The sequence below is a fragment of the Ipomoea triloba genome, chromosome 1 (genome assembly GCF_003576645.1).
Source record: "Ipomoea triloba cultivar NCNSP0323 chromosome 1, ASM357664v1".
Lineage (NCBI taxonomy): Eukaryota > Viridiplantae > Streptophyta > Magnoliopsida > Solanales > Convolvulaceae > Ipomoea > Ipomoea triloba.
Window position 1 is genome coordinate 1,992,307 of NC_044916.1, and position 25,898 is coordinate 2,018,204.

At 35.4% G+C, this 25,898-nt stretch overlaps 5 protein-coding genes across 7 annotated transcripts in view; 4 read left to right on the top strand and 1 right to left on the bottom strand.

The window, feature by feature from the left end:
* Positions 1–25,898, top strand: part of LOC116027221 (sterol 3-beta-glucosyltransferase UGT80B1) — a 713,221-nt gene that overhangs the window by 317,562 nt on the left and 369,761 nt on the right. The window lies entirely within an intron of this gene.
* On the top strand, positions 4,430–9,882 carry LOC116027381 (arogenate dehydratase/prephenate dehydratase 1, chloroplastic-like). The gene is made up of 11 exons (XM_031268971.1): positions 4,430–5,060; positions 5,783–5,850; positions 5,931–6,023; positions 6,116–6,316; positions 6,997–7,077; positions 7,144–7,239; positions 7,604–7,681; positions 7,780–7,869; positions 7,988–8,052; positions 8,141–8,222; positions 9,519–9,882. The coding sequence occupies exons 1-11, from the start codon at positions 4,784–4,786 to the stop codon at positions 9,573–9,575; spliced, it is 1,188 nt and encodes a 395-aa protein (XP_031124831.1). The 5' UTR covers positions 4,430–4,783; the 3' UTR covers positions 9,576–9,882.
* LOC116027544 (lactoylglutathione lyase GLX1) lies at positions 10,798–13,783 on the bottom strand. Of its 2 annotated transcripts, XM_031269255.1 has the most exons (10): positions 13,738–13,753; positions 13,199–13,239; positions 12,980–13,102; positions 12,750–12,874; positions 12,421–12,485; positions 12,074–12,286; positions 11,757–11,804; positions 11,555–11,662; positions 11,332–11,484; positions 10,798–11,073 (listed from the first exon to the last, which is right to left on the bottom strand). In XM_031269255.1, the coding sequence occupies exons 3-10, from the start codon at positions 13,096–13,098 to the stop codon at positions 11,032–11,034; spliced, it is 873 nt and encodes a 290-aa protein (XP_031125115.1). In that variant the 5' UTR covers positions 13,099–13,102; positions 13,199–13,239; positions 13,738–13,753; the 3' UTR covers positions 10,798–11,031. The 2 variants fall into 2 exon arrangements, with proteins under 2 accessions (XP_031125115.1, XP_031125108.1); XM_031269248.1 differs by lacking the exon at positions 13,199–13,239 and having other exon boundaries at positions 13,738–13,783.
* On the top strand, positions 15,328–17,250 carry LOC116027391. Its single transcript, XM_031268983.1, has 2 exons — positions 15,328–15,458; positions 15,949–17,250. The coding sequence occupies exon 2, from the start codon at positions 16,003–16,005 to the stop codon at positions 17,173–17,175; it is 1,173 nt and encodes a 390-aa protein (XP_031124843.1). The 5' UTR covers positions 15,328–15,458; positions 15,949–16,002; the 3' UTR covers positions 17,176–17,250.
* LOC116027425 (5'-adenylylsulfate reductase 1, chloroplastic-like) lies at positions 21,496–24,530 on the top strand. The gene is made up of 5 exons (XM_031269052.1): positions 21,496–21,684; positions 21,810–21,977; positions 22,064–22,190; positions 23,201–23,996; positions 24,106–24,530. The coding sequence occupies exons 1-4, from the start codon at positions 21,624–21,626 to the stop codon at positions 23,985–23,987; spliced, it is 1,143 nt and encodes a 380-aa protein (XP_031124912.1). The 5' UTR covers positions 21,496–21,623; the 3' UTR covers positions 23,988–23,996; positions 24,106–24,530.

The following is a 25,898-nucleotide window of genomic DNA, read 5'->3' on the forward strand; positions in this document are numbered from 1 at the left end:
TGATAACTTAAGGACGAAAAGTAAGTATGACCAACATTTAGGCACGAATTCTACCGTTACTCTATAACTTAGAAACGAAAAGTGTAATTTTTCCTATACCCTATGAGGGGCCTCATTTCATACGGTTGATTTAGTAATTAAAATGTTACAAGTTTGACTCTAAGTGAGAGTGACCTATTAATTTTTTATTTATTTATTTCATTGTAGCAATTTATTGACCAAGTCACAATATGAAATTTACACAGTGCACAACCCCTTTTTATTATTAACAAACATTAAAATACAATAAATGAAAAAAAATTGACAATGTCTGAATTATTAACTGTTATCACAATGTCCCTTCCCGTTTGTAGGACGAAATGGCACCCAAATATCTCACATTATAGTGATTATCTTAGATTGACGGATGTAATAAGTTCACGAAGTTACTTCGTACTAATTATCTTTGTCATTAGAACATTAGTTTCAATTTATACTTTTAATGACATTTTTATCTCTCCCGAACGAGAGATCATAGATTCAAACTCCAGTGGAGTGGAAGTATTGACTCCTTATGTTTCATAGGTTTAAAAAATAGGTATGAACATATATTATATTGTAATACAGTCACTAATACAAATATATATATATATATATATATATATATATATATATATATATATATATATATATATATATATATAATTTTAAAATTAAATAAATACTTGGGCCATACAACCCAATAAAAAATGGGCCAACCCATGTGTATCATGGTGGAATTAGATCCGAAAATTCGGGCCTAATCCGAATAATTAGACAGGATAATGAGAACATGACAAATACACATGACAGAAATTTTCTTAATTATATGCAATATTATAGGATATGGACTAATTATATAAATATTATATTATGGAAAAAATTCATTGAATATTTTTAAATAAATTATTTTTTTGAAAATATTTTGTTAAGTAGCAATCAAAATTATTTTTAAAAAATGTAAAAGCGAAAATACACCGATTTTGTTAACTGGTCGCAATGACAATCTGAGTGTGTGCAAAGTACTTTCTATTTTGGATATAAACCTCATCTTATAACTATAGTCAGTTAAGTACCACAGTGAGGTAAATTATCATAGATTGCCCATAGTTGATTGGCTCCACAACTTTTATCTATGGTCTCCCATCATTGTTGATGTGCACTAATTACAAAATATGTCTCAGATATAATTTAACTGATTGATTAATTTAAATATCTTAACTTTAAGAACAATAAAAACTCTTGGGATTGAAATCCAATCTTTTAAAATATATATGGTATGACATTATGAAACTATCAACTGATTTTCACCACATTTCCCACATTACTAAATTCAGTAGAATTGGTAGAGGATTGGTCATTTTCAAATAGCACAACCAAACCAAATGACAAAAGAAACCAAACAAATACCATTAGAAACAAACAAACAAATATATTATATATGTTACTACATATGGATACACTGATCAAATTTTATCAATAATTAAAAAAAAAAAGAGATATAAATTTGACATTGTTGTTAACATTAATGTACAAACATTTTAGGACATGTAGACTAATTGAGTCACATCCCTTGATTTATTTCATATGCTAGTCTTAAGGTAACATCAGTAAAAATCCCATAAGTTTGGGATTTAAATATGTGTTTCTACAAAATATATTATAAATATCATATTAGTATAGTAGTCTAGTATGAACTATGAATGCATCACTTGGGAAAATGACATTTTTTCCCTGAATTATACGCTTATAGCACTTTTCCCTATAAATTATTGATGTATCCACATTAGCCTCATCAATTATTCTAAAAGTAGGGGTTTTCCTCCTAAAATATTAAATGGACATTTGTATCATTAAAATAAATATTTCATTTATTTTTTTTCTCCAACAAATTATTGACTATACGTAGGGATGACCACGATTCGGTTCGAAATGAACCGGGCACTGTAGCAATCGAATCGAAAAGCTCCGGTTATGATTCAGAAACATAACCCAATATATGGTTTTCAATTTATTAAAATCGAGATCTGGACAAAAATCCCATTTTCAATTTTAAGAAAAAAAAAAACATTATGAAATATTGAAAATTTCTGCTTAAAAAACTAACAATAATAAATGACACACATATGAGGTGATGTTATGTTAGGCATTATAAAGACTTCGAAAGTGTGGGGTGACAAGTCCATATATCCTAAAACAACCAACCATAATGAATATTATTGGATCATGTGATGTTTTGTCCCAATTTTGTTTCACAAGCTATGAAAATGTTCTGCCAACAATTTGCTTATTTGGCAACCCACTTTTGATTTGTTTTTTTTTCATTGAATTGGTAGTTTGGTATATGAACAATGAAATGAAGACAAATATTCTTTGCCAAATCCACATAATAGAAAACTTATATATATGGGAAAGCCTCAATTCCGAACCATTGTACAAATTCAAAATTAAAAAATATATGGACAATATGGTCAAGTGGCATCCGGTGTCCCGATTAACACTCCCACACGGATGATGGGAGTGGGTTTGAGCCTCAGTGGAGGCAACTGTTGACTCGTTGTGCTTCAGTAGGTTGAGAAAGTAACTATGAACAGATACTACATTGTAACAGAGTCAGTAGTACTAAAAAAAAAATCACTTTCAAACTCCTTTCTCAAAACACAATATACTATGTAATTGATAAAAATAAAAAATAAAAAAATACAATAACTTGTATGGTCATGTTTAGATAAAATTGTATATTTCATTAAAAAACATTGTATAGTATAACTTTATTGAATGTATAACATTCTTATATATGACACGGTAAATTTTTCTTAGAATTTTTTCTTTTAGTACTGCTGGGGGTTGACTATATTAAAATGCAGTATCTGTTCATACTATGAACCCTCTTAACCGCCCTCATAAAAAGGGGGAGTTGGTTGTAACTACCTTGTTGATCGAGTCCACGCGTGTAGTGCGCAAGGGGGCATCCTGGCCAGGGCTACCCCCTTGCCGAGACCACCTCTCACCAAGGTCATCCCCCGTCGAGACTGCCCCGAGGCCACTTCTCACCAAGGCTACCCCCGCCGAGGCTGTCCCGAGGCCACCTCAAGGCCGTTCAAGGTCGAGGTCACTCAAGCCGAGGCTGCCTCCAACCTAGGGCGTGACCGATGCTTCTTCTCCGGCCGAAGCCGCCCTCAGTCCGGGTCGTCTTCCGGGTTACTTTTCGGGTCGCATCTCTTCCTCCCTGGGTCGGAGCCCGTCTCCAATATATCCATTTATTCTTTATTTTAATGTTCCCAATATCTCTAATCTTGCATAGATTACAATACAATTTAATAGTTCGGTCTCTTCGAGTAGAATTTTAAAACTTTGAAAATAACATCGTAAGAGTAATAATTACTAATCAATCAACACATTCAGGAATCTATATCTATACTATATATAAAAGTAAAATCATCCTATTTCGTTTTCCCGCCCAAACTTTTGTAGTCAATTAAATATTAATTAAATAATTAATAAAGCATATTTGGTAAGAAAACGTAAAATGGAAATTAACTAATATCTATTCATTGGTAATATTGTTTCTATATTAACGTATCAATTATTTTAATAAAAGTAAAATACCACTTCAACTTCTACGCACAAACTAATATTATTAATTAATTGGTAAAAAAATTAATAATGTTTATTTGGTTACCAAATTCTGAAAATAATTAAACCATTATAATTATGAGAATAATAGAAACAAATTATGCGTAATTTTATATGAAAAAATAATTTATTAATTATTATTTACACCAAAAATAATAATTCGAATACTTATCTATACTTCTATATCTATACTACTATTAATAAAAATAAAATCATAATTTGTGAAATTCCTGGCCAAACAATATAATAAAGATAAAATGAAAAAAAAAACTTGATATTACTAATTGATTGAAAATATAAAAATATCATAATCTATACTATATATAAAAGTAAAATCCTCCTATTTCGTTCTCCGCCCAAACTTTTGTAGTCAATTAAATATTAATTAAATAATTAATAAAGCATATTTGGTAAGAAAATGTAAAATTAATATTACTAATTGATTGAAGATCCTAATGAAAAAGGAAACGAAAAAATATACATGTTCAATATTAGAGTTTTTTATAATTATATATATATATATATATATATATATATTTTATTACCTAAATATATAATAAAAAAAATTATCCATGCATCAAACAAGAAAAACATAAAAAAAAAACATAATTGATCCAACCGGTGTTCTTTATTAAAAACAAGTGTAGTACAACTTTACGGTGAAAAACTTTATTAAGTAGTCCATCTTTTTGTTGGTATTCTTTTAGGAGCTCTGTTGGCCCATAGTTTGGAATCTGTGGTTTCCTAGTTTCGTACTACAATCATGGCGTAATTGGGCGTTACTATATACCCGGAGACCTGTTATGATTGCCAGTTGAAATTTTTTTACCTTTTTTACCGGGAGGCTTATTCATTGTCTCCGCCGCCGCCTCATTGTCGTTCCAAGTGAAAACGTGGTGCCAACGTTGTATGTTATACCTAACCTGGGAGGGATTTTTACAGCAAGAACACAGCCAAAGTCTCTATAAGCTCGGGCCCATGTTGAAGATCCTCGATCAAATGTTAAATTAATCCCAATCTTTGACCTTTTTGTTTTTTTAATTTTCACGTCGTGAGTGTCTTATCTGGGTCTTCCAAGAACCCGACCAACAATTCAAGAATGCGCCTTTCTCTATCTATCTGATGAGATATGGCTCTGAGGGCCGTGCCAATCTGGGGGTGTTGCGCGAAGCGACGACAACATTGTTCTGTGTACGCTAAAAGATCCGAGTGTCAGGCGGGTGTTTCCGAGGTTGGGTTCTTGAATTCGGGCGTGGAGAGGAAATGGCGGTGCTCGGCTGTCCTGGTGGAGAAGCCATTGACGCTATCTGGTGTTGCTTCACTGCCTGGTGGGAGTGGGGTTGAAGAAGAGGAGCCTCAGATCGCTAAACCCAGTGGATTTCACAGGGATTTGCAATCTCTTCCAAGTTAGTTGTTCCAAATGCCCACACAACAATTCATGTTTTTTTTTTTCTTGTTTTCTTTGATGCATTTGAGGAATTTCAATACTGGGTTGTTAATAATAGAAGGTTAAGGTGGTTGTAGAATTGAATCTTGTTTGGTTCATTTGGATTTATAAACAAAGATTGCATGAAAGTATATAAACATAAATGTGCAACTATTGCTTCAATTTGGTATCAGAACCAACTACATATCAAAGGTATGTGTTCGAATCTCTTTTTTACCTGATTGCCTGGAGCCCATCAAAAAAGTGTTCGAATCTCTTTTTTACCTTGATTGCTTGGAGCCCATCAAAAAGTAATCCGCCTGTTGAGCATATAATATATAAACCTATTAGCTTAGGCTTTTAGTTGAGATGGAGCTTGAATTGTATCCTAACTTTTAAAGAAAAAGAGTGAGCTTTTGTGGCAGATTATGGTCTGATACATATATTCCTTTACATTGCTAATGGAAGAGTCACTTTTCTTTAATGGTGGGTGGCTCACTTTTATATTTAGCTTTGGAGTGAATTAGAAGTACTATTACTAGAGAGTATGAAGAATATACATTTGCCATTTGACCCCGTCTTCCCGAATAGATCTTTGTTGAGTGTTTCTGCTTTCGTTTAGAGTGCTGTCTTTTCGGTTTTTATTTTGTGTGGAATCTCTGTTTGTGTTTGGTGTCATTTACGCAATGCCTCGAACTGCAGAACCATTGACCGCGGCTGATTTTTCTTCTTATCCTAACGATGCCTCAAATGTCCGGGTTGCTTATCAGGTATGATACGCCCTACATTTTCTAATTGACGTTTTCTCCAAGTTGATGTTTCATAAGCTTGTTTTCTTTGCCCAAAATAGGGAATTCCCGGTGCATATGGTGAGGCGGCTGCACTTAAAGCATATCCAAGTTGTGAGACCGTTCCATGTGAGCAATTCGAGGCTGCATTTCAGGTTACTTGTTTATGAATTATGAAAAACGTTTTTAGTTTGCCAATGAGTTTACGCTTGACTATGCGTTAATTGCTTTTGCTTTTTCGGGGCAGGCAGTTGAACTTTGGCTAGTGGACAAAGCGGTGCTTCCCATCGAGAACTCTTTAGGGGGTAGCCTCCACCGTAATTACGATTTGCTCCTTCGTCACAGGCTGCATATAGTCGGTGAAGTTCAGTTGGTAGTTAATCACTGCCTTTTAGGTCTTCCCGGAGTTAGGAAGGAGGAACTAAAACGTGTCTTGAGCCACCCCCAGGTAATTAATTTTCATCATTTATTTCGGTGATGAATTTAGTTCAATCCTTATTAATATAGTAAAAGTTTTGGTTATAAGCACTTTAAGCAGAATGTAGTGTGAATTGAGGATACGGTGCCGTTTTGCCTAGGATTATATATATATATATATATATATATATATATATATATATAGGCCAGGCCTGAAGGCCGAGCCTAGCCTATTTAAAACGAGCTAGGCCTTAATTAGGCCCGGACATAGGCCCCTCGTAGGGGCCTGGCCTATTCCCACCCCTACCTAGGATACAAGAGAAATTGTATACCTGGTTGTATCGGGTATTGTGGAGATACATTTGCACTAGATACAACTAAAAGAAAATTGGCCCCGTAGAATTTTTCGTGAATTGATTACGACATCCTAAGAACACAAAACACTGGAAAATTTAATAGGGTATATGATGAATAGTTAACCGAATCTAACGAAATCCACTTCTCAAGAAAATAGTTTTAGGCCAAATTCACTCCAAGCCAATGGACCGATGACACCTCATAATATATCATCCGTCTCTACTCACATTTCGGCTTGAAAATTTTTCTTATTTGGTCTATTAACCTATTATTTTATTTCTTAATCTTAATGCGCGTGTGGATCTTCCATTTTGCATCGCATTAGTAAAAGAATGAACGGTTGTTGCATTTTAGGCACTTGATCAATGCGAAATGACTCTGAATAAGTTGGGTGTTGTTAGAGTCAATGTCAACGATACCGCAGGTGCTGCCCAGGTATGTTTTTGAACTTTTACTCTACCTTTCCTACTTATCGTCAAAATTATTTTAACACCTGAATAGATGATAGCCTTGGAAGGAATGAGAGACACGGGAGCAGTAGCAAGTGCTCGAGCTGCAGAAATCTATGGCCTTGATATCCTTGCAGAATACATTCAGGTATTGATGTTTGCTGAACGGCAATGTGCCCGTAACGTCCAGATTTTATCAGTGTTCGTTTTATAACGGTGACATGCTGTAGTGTTTTAAAATGCACTTTTACCAAATTCTTCGTCTTTTTCTCCTTAAAAACTGCCCGTTTATTCTGTTTCAGAAAAGTTCGGTGAGATGTAAATGAAACACATGATTGCGGAATTTTAGCATTATCATATAATTAGACCTAGCAATCTAGCATTTGATACGAGATGGGAATGTAAAAAACCATTGTTAAGCCTGACAATCTAATCACTTTCTGTTTCACATTTATTTGCCATGTTTCTATGATTCAAAAATTTGTTTTCATTGTATAAAACCCATTCATCAGGATATCTCCAGCAATATTACCCGTTATCTGATACTTGCAAGAGAACCGATAATACCAGGAACAGATAGGCCATATAAGGTAACTTTCCTCTGTTCAGCAAAATCTCGTTTATTATTATTATTTTTTAAAATTCTATTTTTTCGGAAGATTGAAATTAAATGGTCTTATCTGCATAGACTAGCATCGTTTTCACCCTAGAAGAAGGACCCGGAGTTCTATTCAAGGCGTTAGCATGCTTTTCTCTGAGAGGCATTAATTTGTCGAAGGTAATTAAGTAACTTTGCGGGCTTTTGTTAAAAACTCCCTGCTCAGCTGCTCCTTTAATTTCCTCCTCGAGATCCGAAAGACGCTGATATTGTTCTCTCTCTCATGATGTTCGAACAGATTGAAAGCCGGCCACAGAGAAAAAATCCATTAAGAGTAGTTGATGCTTCCAAAGGAAGTGTCAAGTGAGTTTTTTATGATCTAGATTTATACAGATTTTTATTTTAAAAAAATCGCCGTTTCTGGCACATTCTAAAGCTTGTCCGTTTGCAGGTACTTCGATTACTTGTTTTACATAGACTTTGAAGCATCTATGGCTGAACCCCGTGCACAATTCGCTTTGGGACATTTACAGGTCACCTTACTTTCTATTTGTTTTCTGAAATCCTTACTATTGAGCAAATACTACTTGCATAGTTGCATATTACCCCTATTGAGAGCCTTGCTCCATTAGCCTTTCATAACTTAAATAAAACGGGGCATTAGTGTCATCGAGAAAGAGAAACATATCACATATGAAACTGCTAACATGGGGTGTAACTCTAATATGCCGAGTTATATATGTATAAGGACACAGTTAAAATTAGCATGCATTCTTAATAACGGTTTTTTCAAGTATGAGCTATGGCTATCAATGTGAGTCAACCCGATATTATGAGACCTGAACTTGAAGTTTCTGTACTCTTCACATTCTATTTCTCCATACTCCATGGAAAACTTGAGTTTATTCCATGTTTGGCCCTTCAACTATTGTGTTTTTTACTTTTTTACACTTTCGATCTTCAAGTTCAAATCCACCAAATTTGGTCTTCAACTATTGAAAATGTATCACTTTTAATCCTCGCACAAAGAACTAAAAGTGGCACATTTTCAATAGTTAGGGCCTTAGTGGCCAACTAAAATTTAGTGGATTTGAACTTGAGGGTAAAAAAGTGGGGGAATGCAATAATCGAGGGACAGTAACTGGAATTAACCCAAAACTTAAGTCTACCATAATACGGAGTACATCTTTTTTCTTGGTGGGGGGGAGTATATAGGAACTTGGAAGGGGACTTACTATGTTCTAATATCTGTCATAGTGTCATGATAATGTGTATAAGCTTTAATGGTCTCAATGTCAAAAGCAACTTGGTTGGTTTGAGTGGTCGAGAGTTCAAAACTCCCTCTCGTATAGGAAAACCAATTTTGCCCGGACTTTGCCCCTTAATTGGGCTGGCCCGGTGTGAACGGACCTTAAAGGTGCCTCCTATAGTTAGGGCTTACTTAGGACACCTCGTGGTCAACTAAAAAAAATTATGTCAGTGTCAACCTAGCCCAAATCGGTTGGCCTAGGCATGGCCCACGTGCTATAGTACTTGGACCAATCCGGTCCAATTGAGATTACATGAATGGTGGCCTAGTATTAGCCCCATATACCTGTTCATGCTTGACCGACCCAAGTATTGTATCACGTGGACCGTGTCTGGGCTAAGCTCACATTGCCATCTAGGGTTCTTACTTTTCCAACACAAATTTACAAAGTTACCTGAAATCCGCTCGTTAACGACTCATCAACCATCTAACTTGCATTGTTGCTCCAACACGGTTCCACACCGCCCTTTCTTTTTTCGCCAGACAGATCTCTGATAATCCTTGTATATGTTTCTGGCAGGAAATTGCAAGATTCCTTCGAGTCCTTGGTAGCTACCCTATGGACACTGCTTTATAAACGCCCGATTTCTAGTGATCAACATGAGAGGAAGTTTAATGCCTTCCCTGCTGTTTGGTAGGATATGCAGTCTAATGGAGGATTTAAGCTGTACATATAATCCTGTCAGAATCAGGAGCTGAGCTGGTGTTTTCCTTGATTAAAACTGGGTTTTTATTCCATTCTTCCATATTCTTTTTTTTTATTTTTTTTTATTTATTTTTTTTAACTGTATATTAAGTTTTAGAGATTCTCATGGGCCATATGGATCGGAATGAATATGATTTCAACATTAGCAGTAGCAGTAAATTTGATTTGGAAAGATGCATTCTTCCTTTTTGTTTTCTTCTGAACTTACATCACATTATTTGGTAATTACATTGAATTCTGACCGTTCTATGATTGATTAATGGAACTATGGATCCTATTTGGGTAGGTTCACTACTTATTTTTGTGTGACTGAGAGAAACTATTAAGTTTTAACTATTATTTGTGTAGTAAAACACACTAAGAAAACTTTGTGCGGGTATAATTTATTTCAATTTTGTTTAAGGGAAATCAAGTTCCTTCATTTTTCAATATAAATGACTATGGCGGAATAAGAATCTCGCTACTCCTCGTGTTAGTATGAATGGTGTTAGTATGAATGACAATAGGGCAGGACAAGGTGTGGCTCCCCTGTTGGTTAGGAATCGAGGTTTGCAGGTAATTATTACGTAGTACAATTTTGTTTAAGGGAAATCAAGTTCCTTCATTTCAATATAAATGACAATAGAACGGAATAAAGATCTCGTTGCTCCTCGTGTTGGTATGAATGACAGACAATAGGGCAGGACAAGGTGTGAGTGTGTGACTCCTGTGTTGGTTTGAGGAACCAAGGTTGGTTGGTTTTTTTTTTTTTTTTTTTTTTTTTGGTGTGATGACGAAGAAAACTCTACACTCAAATTTTATTTATTTTTTTTTTTTTTGGTGTGATGACGAAGAAAACTCTACACCCCTTTTGAGTGTAGGTAAATTTCGCCTTGTGATTCTAGCCTGCAAAGGACTACAAGAACTTAGGTTAAACCATAGCTAATTGACTCAAACCAAAAAGGCAAGGATTCGAACTTGTAATATTGTGATTACAAATTACCATCTTGGCTAGGATTACCTGTCTTAGGACAAGGAATCAAATCCCCGTCTCATATTCAGATCCAGATAAAATTGTCATCCCTATAGAAGTCATTGTTGGAAAGATGCATTGTTTGGCTAAAACTTTAACATGCTTATTATAACCAAACTTTCAAATATACCAACTTACTCAAATGTCATATTTTGTAGTTACAACACTCATGAATTACACAGGAAGCACTGCTGCTATGCAAATGATGCTCAAGCATAGTTGATAATCTAAGAATATTCATTTTGCAGGCATATAGGTAATTCATGTTTTATTCTAAGAAGATTCTGAGATTGATGGCTGTTTCACTCGTGGTGCTTACTGAAGCTCCTTCAGAAAATCTTCATTGTCAACCAGAACCTATTAACGTAAAGACCAAAACAAGATGTCAGATCAAAAAGAGTGTGATACTTTGCAGGAAAAAGAAAAGGGTTTCTTATGGCGGAAATGATGCCTAGTGCCCTAACTTATTTGTTGAGGTGTATAGTGACATGAAGGCTTACTGTATTCCAACCATCTGGGTGTAGGAAAGATGTGATTTTGGTGTTGATTATGGCAGTAAATGATGCCTAACGCCCTAACTTATTTGTTTAAGAGTATAGTGAGACGAAGACTTACTGTTTTCCAACCATCGGGGTCTAGGAAAGAAGTGATTTTGGTGTTGATCCCAGGAATTGGACCTGGTTGTCGAGTTATCTTTCCGCCAAGCTCTTGGGTCACAAGGTTAACAACCTCTGCACTTTTGTACACATCATCTGTGCTGATCGCAACCTGGACCCAAACACGAAACTTTTATTATGAGGAAGAAGAAGAACAACAACAACAACAAAGGGAAACAAACCTGTGCATAGGCATTTCCTTTGGTGTACTCGGTAACACCATAATTGTATGTTAACTCCAAAACGATAGTCTCAAGTTCCGGAGCATATCCCATCATTGCTATGGTATACTGTATAGTTAAAACAAATGGTATTTTTAGGAATGGTTCGAATGTTACAAAAATTCCAATTCAAATCAAAATGAAGAAAAGCAAAGAGTATAACCTTCTGTTCTGGCCTGTCAGTTTTCTTTAAAAGTTGCATTCCTAATGCCTGCATGAGAAAACCAATTAGATTTGCAATCGCTATGTACATTTTAAAGGGGTACTCTATAAGAGATGAACCATTAAAATCTAAATGGATCTGGAATAAACAAGGACACAATGATGTAATGACGAAACTAATTGCAGTCAGTCAGTCACACTGTAGAACCCTAGACCAAATCTTTCATGGAAGTTGCATTTGCAAATTCATTGATTAATCCACAAAATTTTGTGATCAGCTGAAAGAGAAGGATTAAAAAAATAATAATTTAAAGTCACCTTTTCGTAGAACTTGATAGAACGTTCCAGGTCACCCACACGGAGCATTACTTGACAGAGTGGTTCAGGAGTAGGACCACGCTGAATAATCTCAAAGAGGTAGCCATCGGGATCTTTCACAAAAGCAATGACAGTACTTCCACCTTTGACAGGACCAGGTTCACGAGTAACAGTTCCACCCTTAGCCTTGATGTCTTCGACCAATTTGTAAACCTTAAAGAATAAATTTTCAAGAAGGAAACAGATTCAGAAAAACAATTAAAAAAAAAAAAAGCAAAACAAACAAACAAAAAAAAAAAAACGCACACATACGTTTTCCTACTGAACTTCAGAAAAGAAGCACTTACATCTTGAGTTGCAATAGCAAAGTGTCCAAACCCCGTTCCAATGTCATATTTGTCAACTCCATAATCTGAGGAGCAGTTGATAAAAATGTTAAATGTAAAATTAAGCACCTTACTCAATTTGACCTAATGAATAGAGTATAATTAATAATTTCAGTGAATATCTATCCTCTCCCATGAAGGCAAACTCTTTTTTTTTTTTTTTTTTTTTTGGAGTTGCAAAACAATTATGTACTTATCAAAAAATTGCACACCCACCATGTAAATCCTTATATCGTGATGACTAGAACCATAAAATACCACACATAGGAAAAAAAATAGCCAAAACATACTGTAAGTCAATTCCACGACAAAGTGAGATTCTTCAGGGCCATAACCAAGGAAAGCATTTGCATATTTCTCTTCAGGAACATCTCTCTTCCTTAATAACTTCATCCCAAAGCACTCTGTGTAAAACCTAACAAGAGCAAAGCGATTACAATTACAATAATAATTATCAACACAATGTTAACACAGCTGACTGCTGATATAGGAAGCAAATAGTGTCCTTCAAAATCCATACTTGATGGTGCGATCAAGGTCCCCGACACGATACACAGCATGCAGAAACCTGTGCTTATCCTTCTTTGGCCATTCCAACAACTCATCACTTGGAACAACAGGTGCAGCAGCTTCAGCCATGTTTCTGATCTCGATTAAAAATCAACCAATAATGATTAATACCATAATCTGTAAAAGTCCTAAGAATATTCACAAAAGTTTTAAGGAATAGGATGCATACAGGAATTGCAACTTCCAAACCCCAAACTTTACACTACCAATCTTGGCAACAGCACATACAACACCACAAGCAGCAAAAAAAAAAAAAATTAAACAAAAAATCAATTTGTAATGGTGAAACATTACGCAAGAGATTAATATAAAGTTCCAAACATTCCACATAAGTTAACAAACATAGAGCTACCATAAACAACTATTCTCTTGGCTACAGCAGACAACACCACAACAAGAATTAAAAAATTAAAAAATCTCAATGTCGAATGTTAGAGCATAACGCCAGAGATTAATCTAAAGTTCCAACTATACACTTAATTAACCAAAATAAAGCTATCACACACAATTATTCCGTAAAAATATATCGTTTTCCTTCAAAAACACAGCAAGAATCCGTGGAATCTTCCAACTTTTGAAACACCACAATCAAACAGGAACTAAAGATTAATAACACATTCAACTGATAATCGATGGAGTAATCATGCAAATATGCAATTCCAAACGCATAGCTTGCTATCGAATGTAGAGAGAGGAAGAGAGAGTTACCAAGGGAGAGAGTGAGGAACCGAAATGGAGAACAGTCTGGAGGTATGAGCACGCTGACACTTATTTATATACTGCAGTGAGGTTAGTTCATCACCGAGAACGCAAGAAATTGAGCAGTAGCCGTTGGATGAGAGCGAGACTTAGAATCGAACGGTTGATCTCGTGTCTGTTATGCACAGAAATTACAAGCAGATAGTTTTAGTTTATTTGCTTCCCTGGAGTGTCTCAAAAATTAATTAAGGACCATGAGTTGGTAAAAAAAAAAACAAGGTGAAATTTATTTACAACTTGTTTGGTTTGTTGGAAAATATTGGACGAAAATAAATTTTAAATTCCATGGAAAACAAATTACTAGTAAAATATTTTTCATCCAACTAAACACCTCCTTATGAAAAAGTTGTCCAATAAACCTCTAAATTTTACACCAAAAGTCAATTAGGTATCTAAACTTTTAAAGAGTGCAATTAAACCCTTAAACATGTCAAATTGAGACAATGGAGCCTAAGAACGGGTAAATGACCTGTTATTATAGGTCATTCTAGTTCAAAAATAAAAATCCGACAACTGGCGACGTTTTGGTCGTCGCCGGTCGCCATCTTCGACGGAAGGCGACCTTTCTCTTGGAAAATGTGACTTTTCCAGTCGCCTTCTTCCTGATGAGGTAACCAGATCTGGTCGCTTCCTATGGGAGTATGCGACTTTCTAGTGAGAACTATGCCACAGGTGAAAACATGAGGACAAAATCCTAACCACTGATCTAATAGATCTAATGGTTCAAAATAAACAAAATTTTGTAATATTTATGAAAAAAATCTTGTCAATTTTAAAATTTGTTAATATTTATGAAAATGACCCGCCCGTTGTTACTTAATTTTTCATCCACCATATCTTGCAAATCAATGAATTGAATTTGTTCACGCATTCTTGCCTAGGGATTGGTTTTCATACGGTTGTTATGCCATGGACCCGAGTTCACCATGCAAGATGGACCTAGGTCCATGTTCATAATTTTAGTACTCTATGTTCACAAATTTAGAATTCTATGTTCACAATTTTTGAACTTTATATTCATAATTTTTGAACTATATATTCACAATTACAGAACTCTACGTTCACAATTATAGAACTCTATGTTTACAATTATAGAACTCTATCTTTACAATTACATAACTCTATATTCAATATTATAACACAATTTTTGAATCTATATAACAAAATTGTGAATATAGAATTCAAAAATTGTGAATACTGAGTAATGTAATTTTGTACATTGAAATTTAAAATTGTGAATATAGAATTCTAAAATTGTGTACATATAATTTTTAAATTGTGAACATGAACATAAGGTGGACTCGGTTCCATGGCATAATTTGCGGTTCTCATATGCATGCTTAACCATTAGCCCATTTATGGTAGGAATCTAAATACACATTCATAGGCCCATTATTTATATAAATATATATTTAAAACCAAAACTTTCATACATGGTCCAGATAAGCTATTGTATTTATCTAGCCCAAAACTTGACCCACGGCCCACATATGAAACCAAAAAAACCTGACTAAGATATTGTTGTCTTCTTTCCTCCCTTCTCGCTTTTGCCGTTTTCTCTAAACTCTCTCTACCCATTCTGAAAACTTCACCACAGAGGTACAAAGGAAACCGATCTGGAAGAAAGCAAACAACACTATACATCCAACAAAAACTACCACATTTGTAAGGTAATAGTTCGATTTTTCGGATTTTCACTTATTAGAGTATTTTCCGGTTTATACTCATGTGTATTGTTCGTTTTTAGGAACATTATAGCTCTGAATGATTTTTATTTTTATTTTTTAATCTCTGCTGTGTCCAATATTTTTGTTAATGCGCCTTTTATATATTTATTTTTTATATGCATTTGTATATTCTGGAAAAAAGTTAAGGGTTTATTATTATCCTGTATAGATTTAACCTGTTAATTTGTTTGTTTTTATGTACATATATATTCTCCAAAATGGAAATTAATACCTAATTCTTAACAATCAATTCAAGACTTTGGAATTTAAATATTATGTAGTTTGTGTTTTGACTATATAATCTTGTATGAACTCTAAAGATTTTTCGAATAATAAAACATAAATTGATCATTCAACTTGACAATAGAAATTAAGGAATATATCAAATATGCAACCACATTACTATGATTTGAATACTTTGCTCGTTTTGTAGGACAAAACATCTGGCTTTTTATATATAGGATAGGAAGTCGCTGCAGAAGGTATCATGGCACTAAATGTAAATGATCCACTTGCACTATTAAGAGCGAAACTGGAAAGGGTGCGGCTTGAGACTCCCGAAATTCCTGTGGCCAATCTGGGACTTTTTAAAGACGTTCCAGATTTAAGGGAACTTTTGGATGAAGAAAAGAAGGATTTTAGGGATGATGAATACCTGGAACAAGAGGGATTTTACATCGACAAGTCAGATTTGGACTTTCTGGCCAAGTTTGGTAGAGTAGTTATGCCTATGTTGTCTCATGGCTTTGACACTTGTGGAATAGTAGGCTTATTTATACTAGCTTACAATCTTAGGGTGCCCAACACAGTAGGAGAAGGGATGGTTTTCGAACATATAAACCCACATCACGCAATTTATGATTTTGCCGGAGAAATTGTCCCAAATGTTCAATATTCAGGAAGAGCACCACCAGCTGCCTATGAGCCTACTATAGATCCAGTGAAGGAGGCAATATTCTACTGCTATATTGCTGCTAGTACACTAAGATTGTTCTCTAAATCAGTAGAGAATTATGTGCATGCTTGGGACAACATAGTGAACAAGTTCAGCAGCTTCTATGGATTCGTACCCCCTCGGGCTATAATGCCTCCAACTATTCAATCCTTGACTGGTCTACAAACAGCATTTTCCGCAGACACTCGTATGAGAATGACATTATACAAAATCCTCTATCATGCAAAGAGAGATCAAAGCTTGGATGGGCTGAGGAGGTTCTTATATGAGATGCATCTGACGAATACAGGAGTCCATGCGGTAGGGATTTTTGCCAACTTAGTCAGTATCCTGAACATGGAAAGCGGATATATTCTAAAGACAATGCATACTGCCATGTTTGAGAGACAGTTTGAAGCTTTAAAGCGTATGACCAGAATGGCGACGTCTACTGAGCCCCATTATACAAAAAAGATGTGGAGATTCGGAAGAATATTCGACCACAACTTCATGTCAAGCTTACAGACAAAAGCTTGCCCAAAGTTTGTCTACATCTTGGCCAGTATGTTGAAACAAGAGGATCCAGCCAAATTTCAGAACATAACCCGAATTTTTCATTTCAATCATCTGAGTGAGGATGCAAAGATGAGATGCGAAACAGTAGCAAAAGCACTACTGAAACAAATCCGTGAAGGCCAACCCCAAGTGCCCCCGACAGAGATGTAAATCATGGTAATTTTGAGTACAAACAAGGAGGATTTTAAATACTAATTTTATTAAAACAATTCTAAATTTATATTTTTTTATGGTGTCAATAATAACTATCTATTATATAGGGAGTATTTGACAAATAGGTGAAATAGCTTATAGTTGATAACATAAGACATATCTAATTGATGTTAGTGGGTTTGACTAGCTGATAACATTAGTTGGTTGTAGAAAGATATTTGATAAATTAGATATTAGCTGATAGTGGATTATATGTAAAATGACCTTTAAGGGTATGTGTGTATTATGTTATTTTAACTTATAATAACAACAACAATAATAATAATAATAATAATATTATTATTATTATTATTATATAATTTATATAAAAAATATATATGTTCACGGGCTAAGTCGGTGAACACTAGTCAGTAATCACAGGTTAATTACCTTAACAATATTAGGCAACGAACTTATGAACTTCGTGGGCGGGCTTAAGCACCCCCAGTACCCGGGCTTAAGCACCCCTTAGTACCATGAAGAGACAACGGGATTGCTAAACCTAACCTATCTACACAGATTGTTTTATTATTATTATTATTATTATTATTATTATTATTATTATTATTATTGGGGTGTTTTGGATGAAATAATTTACTTTCTCAAAAAGCTAATCGAAAAAAATATATTTTTGAACATCTTTTTGAATTTTAGCGTTTTGGAGCAATAAATTGTTACAAAAGAATTTATTAACCAAGCACTCATATTTAGGGGTGGAAATAGGCTAGGCAGAACCGAACTTTAGAAAATTAGGCCTGGGCCTGCTATGGAAATCTAAAGCCTGAGCTTGTATGTAGATTTTTTTTTTTAGGTTCAAGCCTGAGCCTACAGTTGGCCTGACTTGAAGCCTTTTAAAAAGTTTATTTAACATATATGCCTTTAAAAAGGCTTCAAAATAGATCCTAAATAGGCTTTGAACCTATTTAAGGCCTACATTTTTAAAGTATACCTGTAAAAAATTTACAAAAAAATACTTAAAAGGTCAAATTTCATAATGAATGACAAAACCATAAGTTCATATTTCATAATACAATATCCAACACCACAAGTTATGGCAAATTATGCTGTGGACCCAGGTCCACCTTGCAAGGTGGATCTGGTCCAAAACTACGTCGTTTTTGTCTTCTTTTTTTTTTTCTATTTTTTTTTCTATTTTTAAATTAGTAAACATATTGCTGAATATAGAGTTGTCCAAAAATGTGTGAATGTAAATGTTTCAAAGTGTGAATGTAGAGTATAGAAATCGTGAATGTAGATTTATGATTGTGTGAATGTAGAGTTGCCCAGAAATGTGTGAATGTGGAGGTTTCAAATTGTGAATATGAAGTATAGAAATCGTGAATGTAGAGCTATGCATGTATGAATCTGTAATAGAGTTAAGAAGTTCTAGCAACTTGTAGTCCTGTAATGTGTGAATGTGGAGTTCTCAAGTTGTGAATATAGAGTTTTGAATGTGTGAATGCATAACAGTGGTAATATAGTTACTAAACATATAATCCTGTAATGTGTGAATGTGGAGTTTACAAATTGTGAATGTAGAGTATAGTGTATGTGAATGTAGACCCAGGTCCACATTGTAAGGTGGACTTGGGTCCACGGCATAACAACCCACTAGTATTACTACAAATATAAATATAAATATATATATATATATATATATATATAGGCTAGGCATGCGAGCTTGTAGACTAGGCTTTTAAATATAGGCCTAGGCCTATTTAACTAAATAGGTTTCTAATTAGGCCTAGGCCTAGGCCTGACCTTTTTACTAAATAGGCTAGGCCAAGCTAGGCCCTAAGTAGGCCAGGCCGTAGGCCCCTATGAAGAGGCCTGGCCTATTCCCACCCCTACTTATATTGGCTGTAAATTGATTGATAAACTAATTTTACCAAACAGGGGCATAAGATAATTTAATAATAACTATTTATATTCATGTTATATTTTTCCATACTATATAAAAATGGTCATGAGTTCGATTTTGCTAACACTTTCTCGGACGAGTTCATTACATGGATATTCTTTATGCAATTATTCTCCTATGCAATTTATGGGATTTACATAGCATACACAATAGGTAGTGGTTGTAGCTTTCTTCATCACATAAAATTCATTAATTATTCAACTATAATGATTCCACAGGATTATGATTTTAAATTAAATTACTTGCCACACTTATTCTTTCATCCAATTTGTTGTTTCATTTTGATTTTAATGAAGAAAACATAATTGATGAAAGATTGCATGAGTGTTTGGAAAATGACTTATCAGTAGTCTTTCTTGTTTAACTAAGTTTATTTATTTTTTATTTTTTTTGAATACTGTTGACTCTATTACAATGCTGTATATGTTTCTACTGAGGCTCAAACTCACAACCTCTGGGAGCAATCTCAAGTTTTGTTTGAAACATATTGAAAAAAAATTGGCATTAAACAAAATAAATTGACACAGTATGACAAAAAATATTTTTTTTTCAATTGAAATATTATTGTTATTTTTGGGTGATTATTGTTTCAATTTCATAACTATATTGAATGTAAATATGTTGGCTTTGTTGTATGAGTTGGAAACATGTATAGCGTTCGAAAAATGAGCGTGCATTATTTGTACAAATTGAATAATGAAAATATATCAAAAGAAGTGATGTATAAGGGGCAAAATCATATATTTTCAAAAAAAAAAAAGGGCAAAATCATATCATTGTCGTATCTCTTTCACTTATATCTGGGATAAGGCTAAACTAAAGGGAGCCAAGGAGGCACATAATCAAGTAAATGTAAACTTTCAAACATTAAAATTATTTATAATTCCATCTTTAATTTTATTATTTAAATATATAATAAAAAAATGTATCCGTGCTCTTATAGAGATACTCCCTACAAATTTGAATATATACAGGAGGTGGAATTTTGACTTACCTCCAAAGCTCAAGGTGTTTGTCTGGCGTGCTCTTATAGGGATACTCCCTACAAATTTGAATATATACAGGAGTAGAGTAGCAGTTCAGCCAGTTCTACCTGAGTGTCCATCATGCATGCATGAGGAATCTATCTTTCATGCTCTTGTGAGTTGTTCGAATGTCACACCATTATGGCATCTTGTTGGGTTAAGCAACTGGATTCTTCTTAATGCAGATTTTGACAGTTGGTTTGAAACCAGAATGAAGGTCGAAGACAAAGACTCTGTTATCTGGACAATCTTCCTGATGTACTATACCTAGCAGGCACGTAATTTAGTTTTGTGGGAAAACAAGCACACATCCATCTCTGATGTTCTAAGAAATGCTGCAAGAAATCTAGAGGACTGGCGCAGTTTATCTAAAAAAAATGCTCTCAACAGCTTCCTCAATTCCAGTCTTCAGCTCCCTTGCCACCAGAAACAGTACGCTGCCAGGTGGATGCTGCGCTTTTCCATGAGACAAAAAGAGCCGGTTTTGGGACAGTGATTCTAAATGATACGGGAGTTTTCATAGCTGCTTTAATTTGCCCAATCCCTTATGTTAATGACCCTATCACATGGAAGCAGTGGCATGCAAGGAAGCTCTTTCATAGTTGAAATCTCGCCATGCCACAAGCATATTTCTGGAGTCCGACTGCTTCAACGTCACGGTAGCGATCCCTAAAAGACTAAGAGGTCATTCCTATACGGGTCCCATCCTAGATCAATGTCACTCTTTATTTTCATTTTTTTTTTTCAAAATTCTATTTGTCGTTTTATTCCACGTTCAGCGAACTAGTATGCTCATACCTTAGCTAGAAGCACGGGCTCTCAGTCTGTTCGTACCTCTACGTTTTGTCTCATTTATTTAATTAATGCATTAGTATTTTATTTTCAAAAAAAGAAAAAAAAAAAGAGAGAGAAAAATTCATAAGCTATACAGTAAGTCAATTAAGCACTTAAACTTTTAAAATATACAATTAACCTTATCAACATGTTATTTTCTTACATTGAAGTCCAAAAGACTTTAACGATGCTCCCGCCACTAAACCCTTCTCCATTGGAAAAGGCAACCAAGTTAGAGGCAATCAACGACCGTTATGGGCTTCGAATGCAAGAAAAATAATAATTCATACATTTAATTGCAACTTTTAAAAGTTCATCAGCCTAATTGACTATTCCTATAAAATTTAAGACCTATTTAACATTTCACCAAAATTAAATTATTATTATTTTAAAATAATTTGTGGATACTCCTCTTTGACCGGACCGGTTATAACTGTAATTTCGTCTCTCTTCCTCCCGTTCCGGGCGCATCCCATGAAGGCCATGATTCACCCTGAAACACGTCTAGGTTACGAACCTAATAGGCTACATCTGCATTCGTATAATCCGGCGCATTTGCTCGGCTAATTTCGACGGAAAATTCATCAAGCTTTTGCGTTTTCTGCAATTCCCAGAGAGTGGCAGAAATGGCATTTGCGTTCAGTTCAACAGCGATTCATGGCAGCTCTCTATCTCAACATACAAAAGGTGCCCTTTCATTTTCGTGTAAAGATTTCAAATTTGGTGTTTTTTTTTTTAAACGTGTTTAAGGGATTTCGGAGTCCGGGTTTTGGATTTTCTTGGTTGAATTTTTTATTTTTTTTTAATCGCAGGATCACAAATGGGATGTTTTCCGGCGTGGGATGGGGCGCATGGGCCACCGCCGGCGGTGAGGTTCTCCGGGCGTCATTCCGCCGTGAGGCCATTAAAGGATGAGGCAAAACGCAATGAGTCGGCTGTTGCCTCAGCCTCAGCCTCAGCAGCAGCCATTGTTACTCCAGGTACCTAGCTTTTGCTTGAATTATCTGTGTCTATATATTCATGTGTGGTTTGAGCAAGGAAGATTGAAAATGGGTGTAATTTGCAGATGTTGCTGAGAAAGTAGAGGCAGAAGACTATGGGAAGCTAGCTAAGCAACTGGGAAATGCTTCCCCTTTTGAGATTATGGACATGGCTCTTGAGAAATTTGGGGATGAAATTGCTATTGCCTTCAGGTAGTTTTTATATCCATTCTCAGCTTCACCTTAGCCTTAGGTATATAAAGTAACAATTGTTTATTTGTTTGGGTATTTATATAATTTACATTTACCCACAAAAAAAAAAGTAACAATTGTTTGGACCAACACAGCCCAAGTTGGTTAGACCGGTGGCTTGATAACCACAAAGTTCGGTCTATTAGTCTTCCTTCTTGGTTTGAACTGGTTAGCTATAAGCAATCTATGCTAGTTTACCTCCTTGTGGCCCTTTGTCAGCTAGGATCAAGGCGCCAAGGCAGGATTTACTCGGTTTACCCTCTCAAGTAGTGGCTACGGGTTTCCCTTGTCACACAAAAAAAAGAAGAAGAAAGAAGTAACAATTATTTAGTTTTCCATAAGCTGTTGTTTAGAGTGGCAATTTACAAGTTTATATTGCCTTGTGGTTGTAGTTTTATACTTTTATCTGAATAAGATGATCTGAAAGTGATTGATAGAAGGGAAAAATGATTTAAATGATGCTATTTTGTTATGGAAGATCTCTAGGGTGTATGCTACTGTCGTGCCAAAGCGTAATTTGAAACGTTTCCTAGTTGAAGGAATCGGATATGTATTATTATCTGCAAAAAGTGGTTTATGTTAAGGATAAAGTTGAGGGCGGGGGGAGAATATAGGCATGGAAGAAAAGGAAAAGGGGTGTGCATTTGATTGCGGAGTATGAAAAGTGGAGGGACGTTAAACCATTCTGTTGATTCACTGATTGTGATCTCTTCTATGCCCTTGAAAAGTTGAATGAACGGAGAAACAATGAGCGCTATTGTGCAAATTTTTGGTTGTCAGAAGGACCTTATAATCTCTTTAGAGAATATTGAAGACAGCTTTATGGTCCCCTTTTCAAGGGCTATCTGAGATTTAGGGGTGCTATGTGGAATTTTTCTTTTTAATGTTCTTGTCTTTTCAAATATTTGGTGTTCATTCTCATGCTACTTGTTTATTTGCTAGATCAGGTTTTGACAGCTTATTTATTACAGTGGCACAGAAGATGTTGCTTTGATTGAGTATGCACACCTAACTGGTCGACCATTTAGAGTATTCAGTCTTGATACTGGGAGGTTAAACCCGGAGACATATAGATTTTTCGATGTAATCGAGAAACACTATGGTATTCATATCGAATACACGTTTCCTGATGCTGTTGAAGTCCAAGCTTTGGTGAGGAACAAGGGGCTTTTCTCTTTTTACGAGGATGGCCACGAGGAATGCTGCCATGTGAGGAAAGTGAGGCCCTTGAGGAGGGCGTTGAAGAGCTTACGTGCTTGGATCACTGGGCAGCGGAAAGATCAATCCCCTGGCACCCGATCTGAAATTCCAGTTGTTCAGTTAGACCCGTCGTTCGAGGGGAAAGATGGCGGGGTTGGAAGCTTGGTGAAGTGGAACCCGTTGGCGAATATGGAGGGCAACGACGTTTGGAGCTTCCTTAGAACGATGAACGTGCCTGTGAACTCGTTGCATTCCCAAGGCTACATCTCCATCGGGTGTGAACCCTGCACGAGGCCCGTCCTACCCGGGCAACACGAGAGAGACGGGAGGTGGTGGTGGGAAGATGCAAAGGTCAAGGAATGCGGTTTACATAAAGGCAACATCAAAGACGGAGGAAGCTTAAATGGCACCGGAAATGGCGCTTTCCATGCCACTAAAGCGGATATTCTAGACTCCAAGCATATCGTAACCTTAAGCAGGCCTGGAATCGAGAACATGTTGAAAACCGAAGAAAGGAGAGAGCCGTGGATGGTCGTTCTTTACGCCCCCTGGTGCTGATTCTGCCAGGTATTGATCCCAATATGTCATCAAACCATTATCATTATCATTATCATTCTTCCTTGAAATGTCAATTACAGACATCCTTAAATTGATTCAATTCTATGCACCTATGCAGGCTATGGAAGAACCATACATTCAATTAGCCGAGAAATTGGCAGGGTCGAGCATTAAGCTCGCCAAGTTCAGGGCTGACGGGCCACAGAAATCCTTCGCCCAACAAGAACTACAGCTCGGCAGCTTCCCAACAATACTCTTCTTCCCCAAGCACTCTTCTCGCCCTGTCAAGTACTCATCCGAGAAGAGGGATGTAGACTCGTTGCTGGCTTTCGTGAATGCCCTCCGATGAAGCATTGCTCTTGGAGCGAGCGACAACCAAATGAAATCGATAAAAACAGGTAGAAGATGAGGAATCGATATCTGCATTTCGGAGAATAGGTGATAGTTTAGGAAGCTCTGATATTGTAGGGATTCTTTAGATAGAATTAGGAACTGCAGAAATATATGTAAGCACTCTTCTTCCAAATCCATTAGTCTTTTTTCTGTTTGTCTGTGATTGATTGAGTTTTCAGAGTTTCTAAAGCTTTCAGTTTGGCCAAAAGCTAATTTGGTTCGGTATATTCAGTTAATAAGTGAATCGAATTAAGAGAATATACATAAAAACAAAGTGCAAATATGTGAAGACAAAATAAAATAGAAATATAAGATTGAAAATAATTTATAAGTATATAAATTATTATATTGGAAAAACGTTCAAATTGACCATCAAATTAAACACAAAAATGCATTTAGGCAATTGAATTAACAAAAATATGCAATTAGGTCGCTCAAGTAGCCAAGTATCGCAAATTATATGGTGGACCATGGTTCACAATGCATTGTGGACCGTGGTTATGGCTGATACTGCAATTGTGTTGAACGGATACTGCAGTTGTGTTGAAAAGATACTGTAGTTGTGTTGAAAGGAAACAAGATACTGTAGTTGTGTTGAAAGGAAACTGCAGTTACGCGGAACAGAGGTCGTTTGTTGAAAAGATACTGTAGTTGTGTTGAAAGGAAGCAGTTACGTAGAACAGAGGTCGTTCATCCGTTCAACATAACTGCAGTATCCATTCAACACAACTGCAGTATTCTTTCAACACAACTGCAGTATCAGTTCAACACAATTGCATTTACAGACGGATGAAATGGCCTATGTTCCGCGCAACTGCAGTTCGCTTTCAGCACAACTGCAGTTTCATTTCAACACAACTGCAGTATCCGTTCAACACAATTACAGTATCAGCCATGACGCATGGTCCACAGTATAATGACTGGCCAAATATGTTCAATTATACCAAATAGTAGGTTAATCCCTTCCTTAATAGGTTACCATGCCGTGTGATGCGTATGCGGATATTAAATTAAACATATCTTTTAATTATATTTTTTAATTATGTTTTTAAATTAAACATTATTGCTTTTATTATTAGTCTCCCCAAATTATAGGCATTTTTTCTATATAGATGAAAGTTAAAAAATTACTTTTTTTTGTTTGGTTCATTTTTCTTAAAAATAACTAAATAATAATAATAATAATAATAATAATAATAAGTGGTAATAATAATCTAAAAATTAGTTTGAATAGAGAGACGGAAAAATAAATAATTAAAAAATATCTTCGGACTACAAGTCTAAGAAAGGCATTATATGTCAAATTGGATTTTTTTGATGATCATAATGAATATTTTTTCTTTGACTCTATTTTCTTTGAATATCTAAACATGAAAAAATTCATAAAATGACATTTGTGTTTTTAGACGAATCCTAAAATCATATCATTATTTGAGTGTATTTAAGTGACATTTGTGTTTTTAGACGAATCCTCACTACTCGTGGAGTGCGCGTTATGCATATTCACTATTCACTATT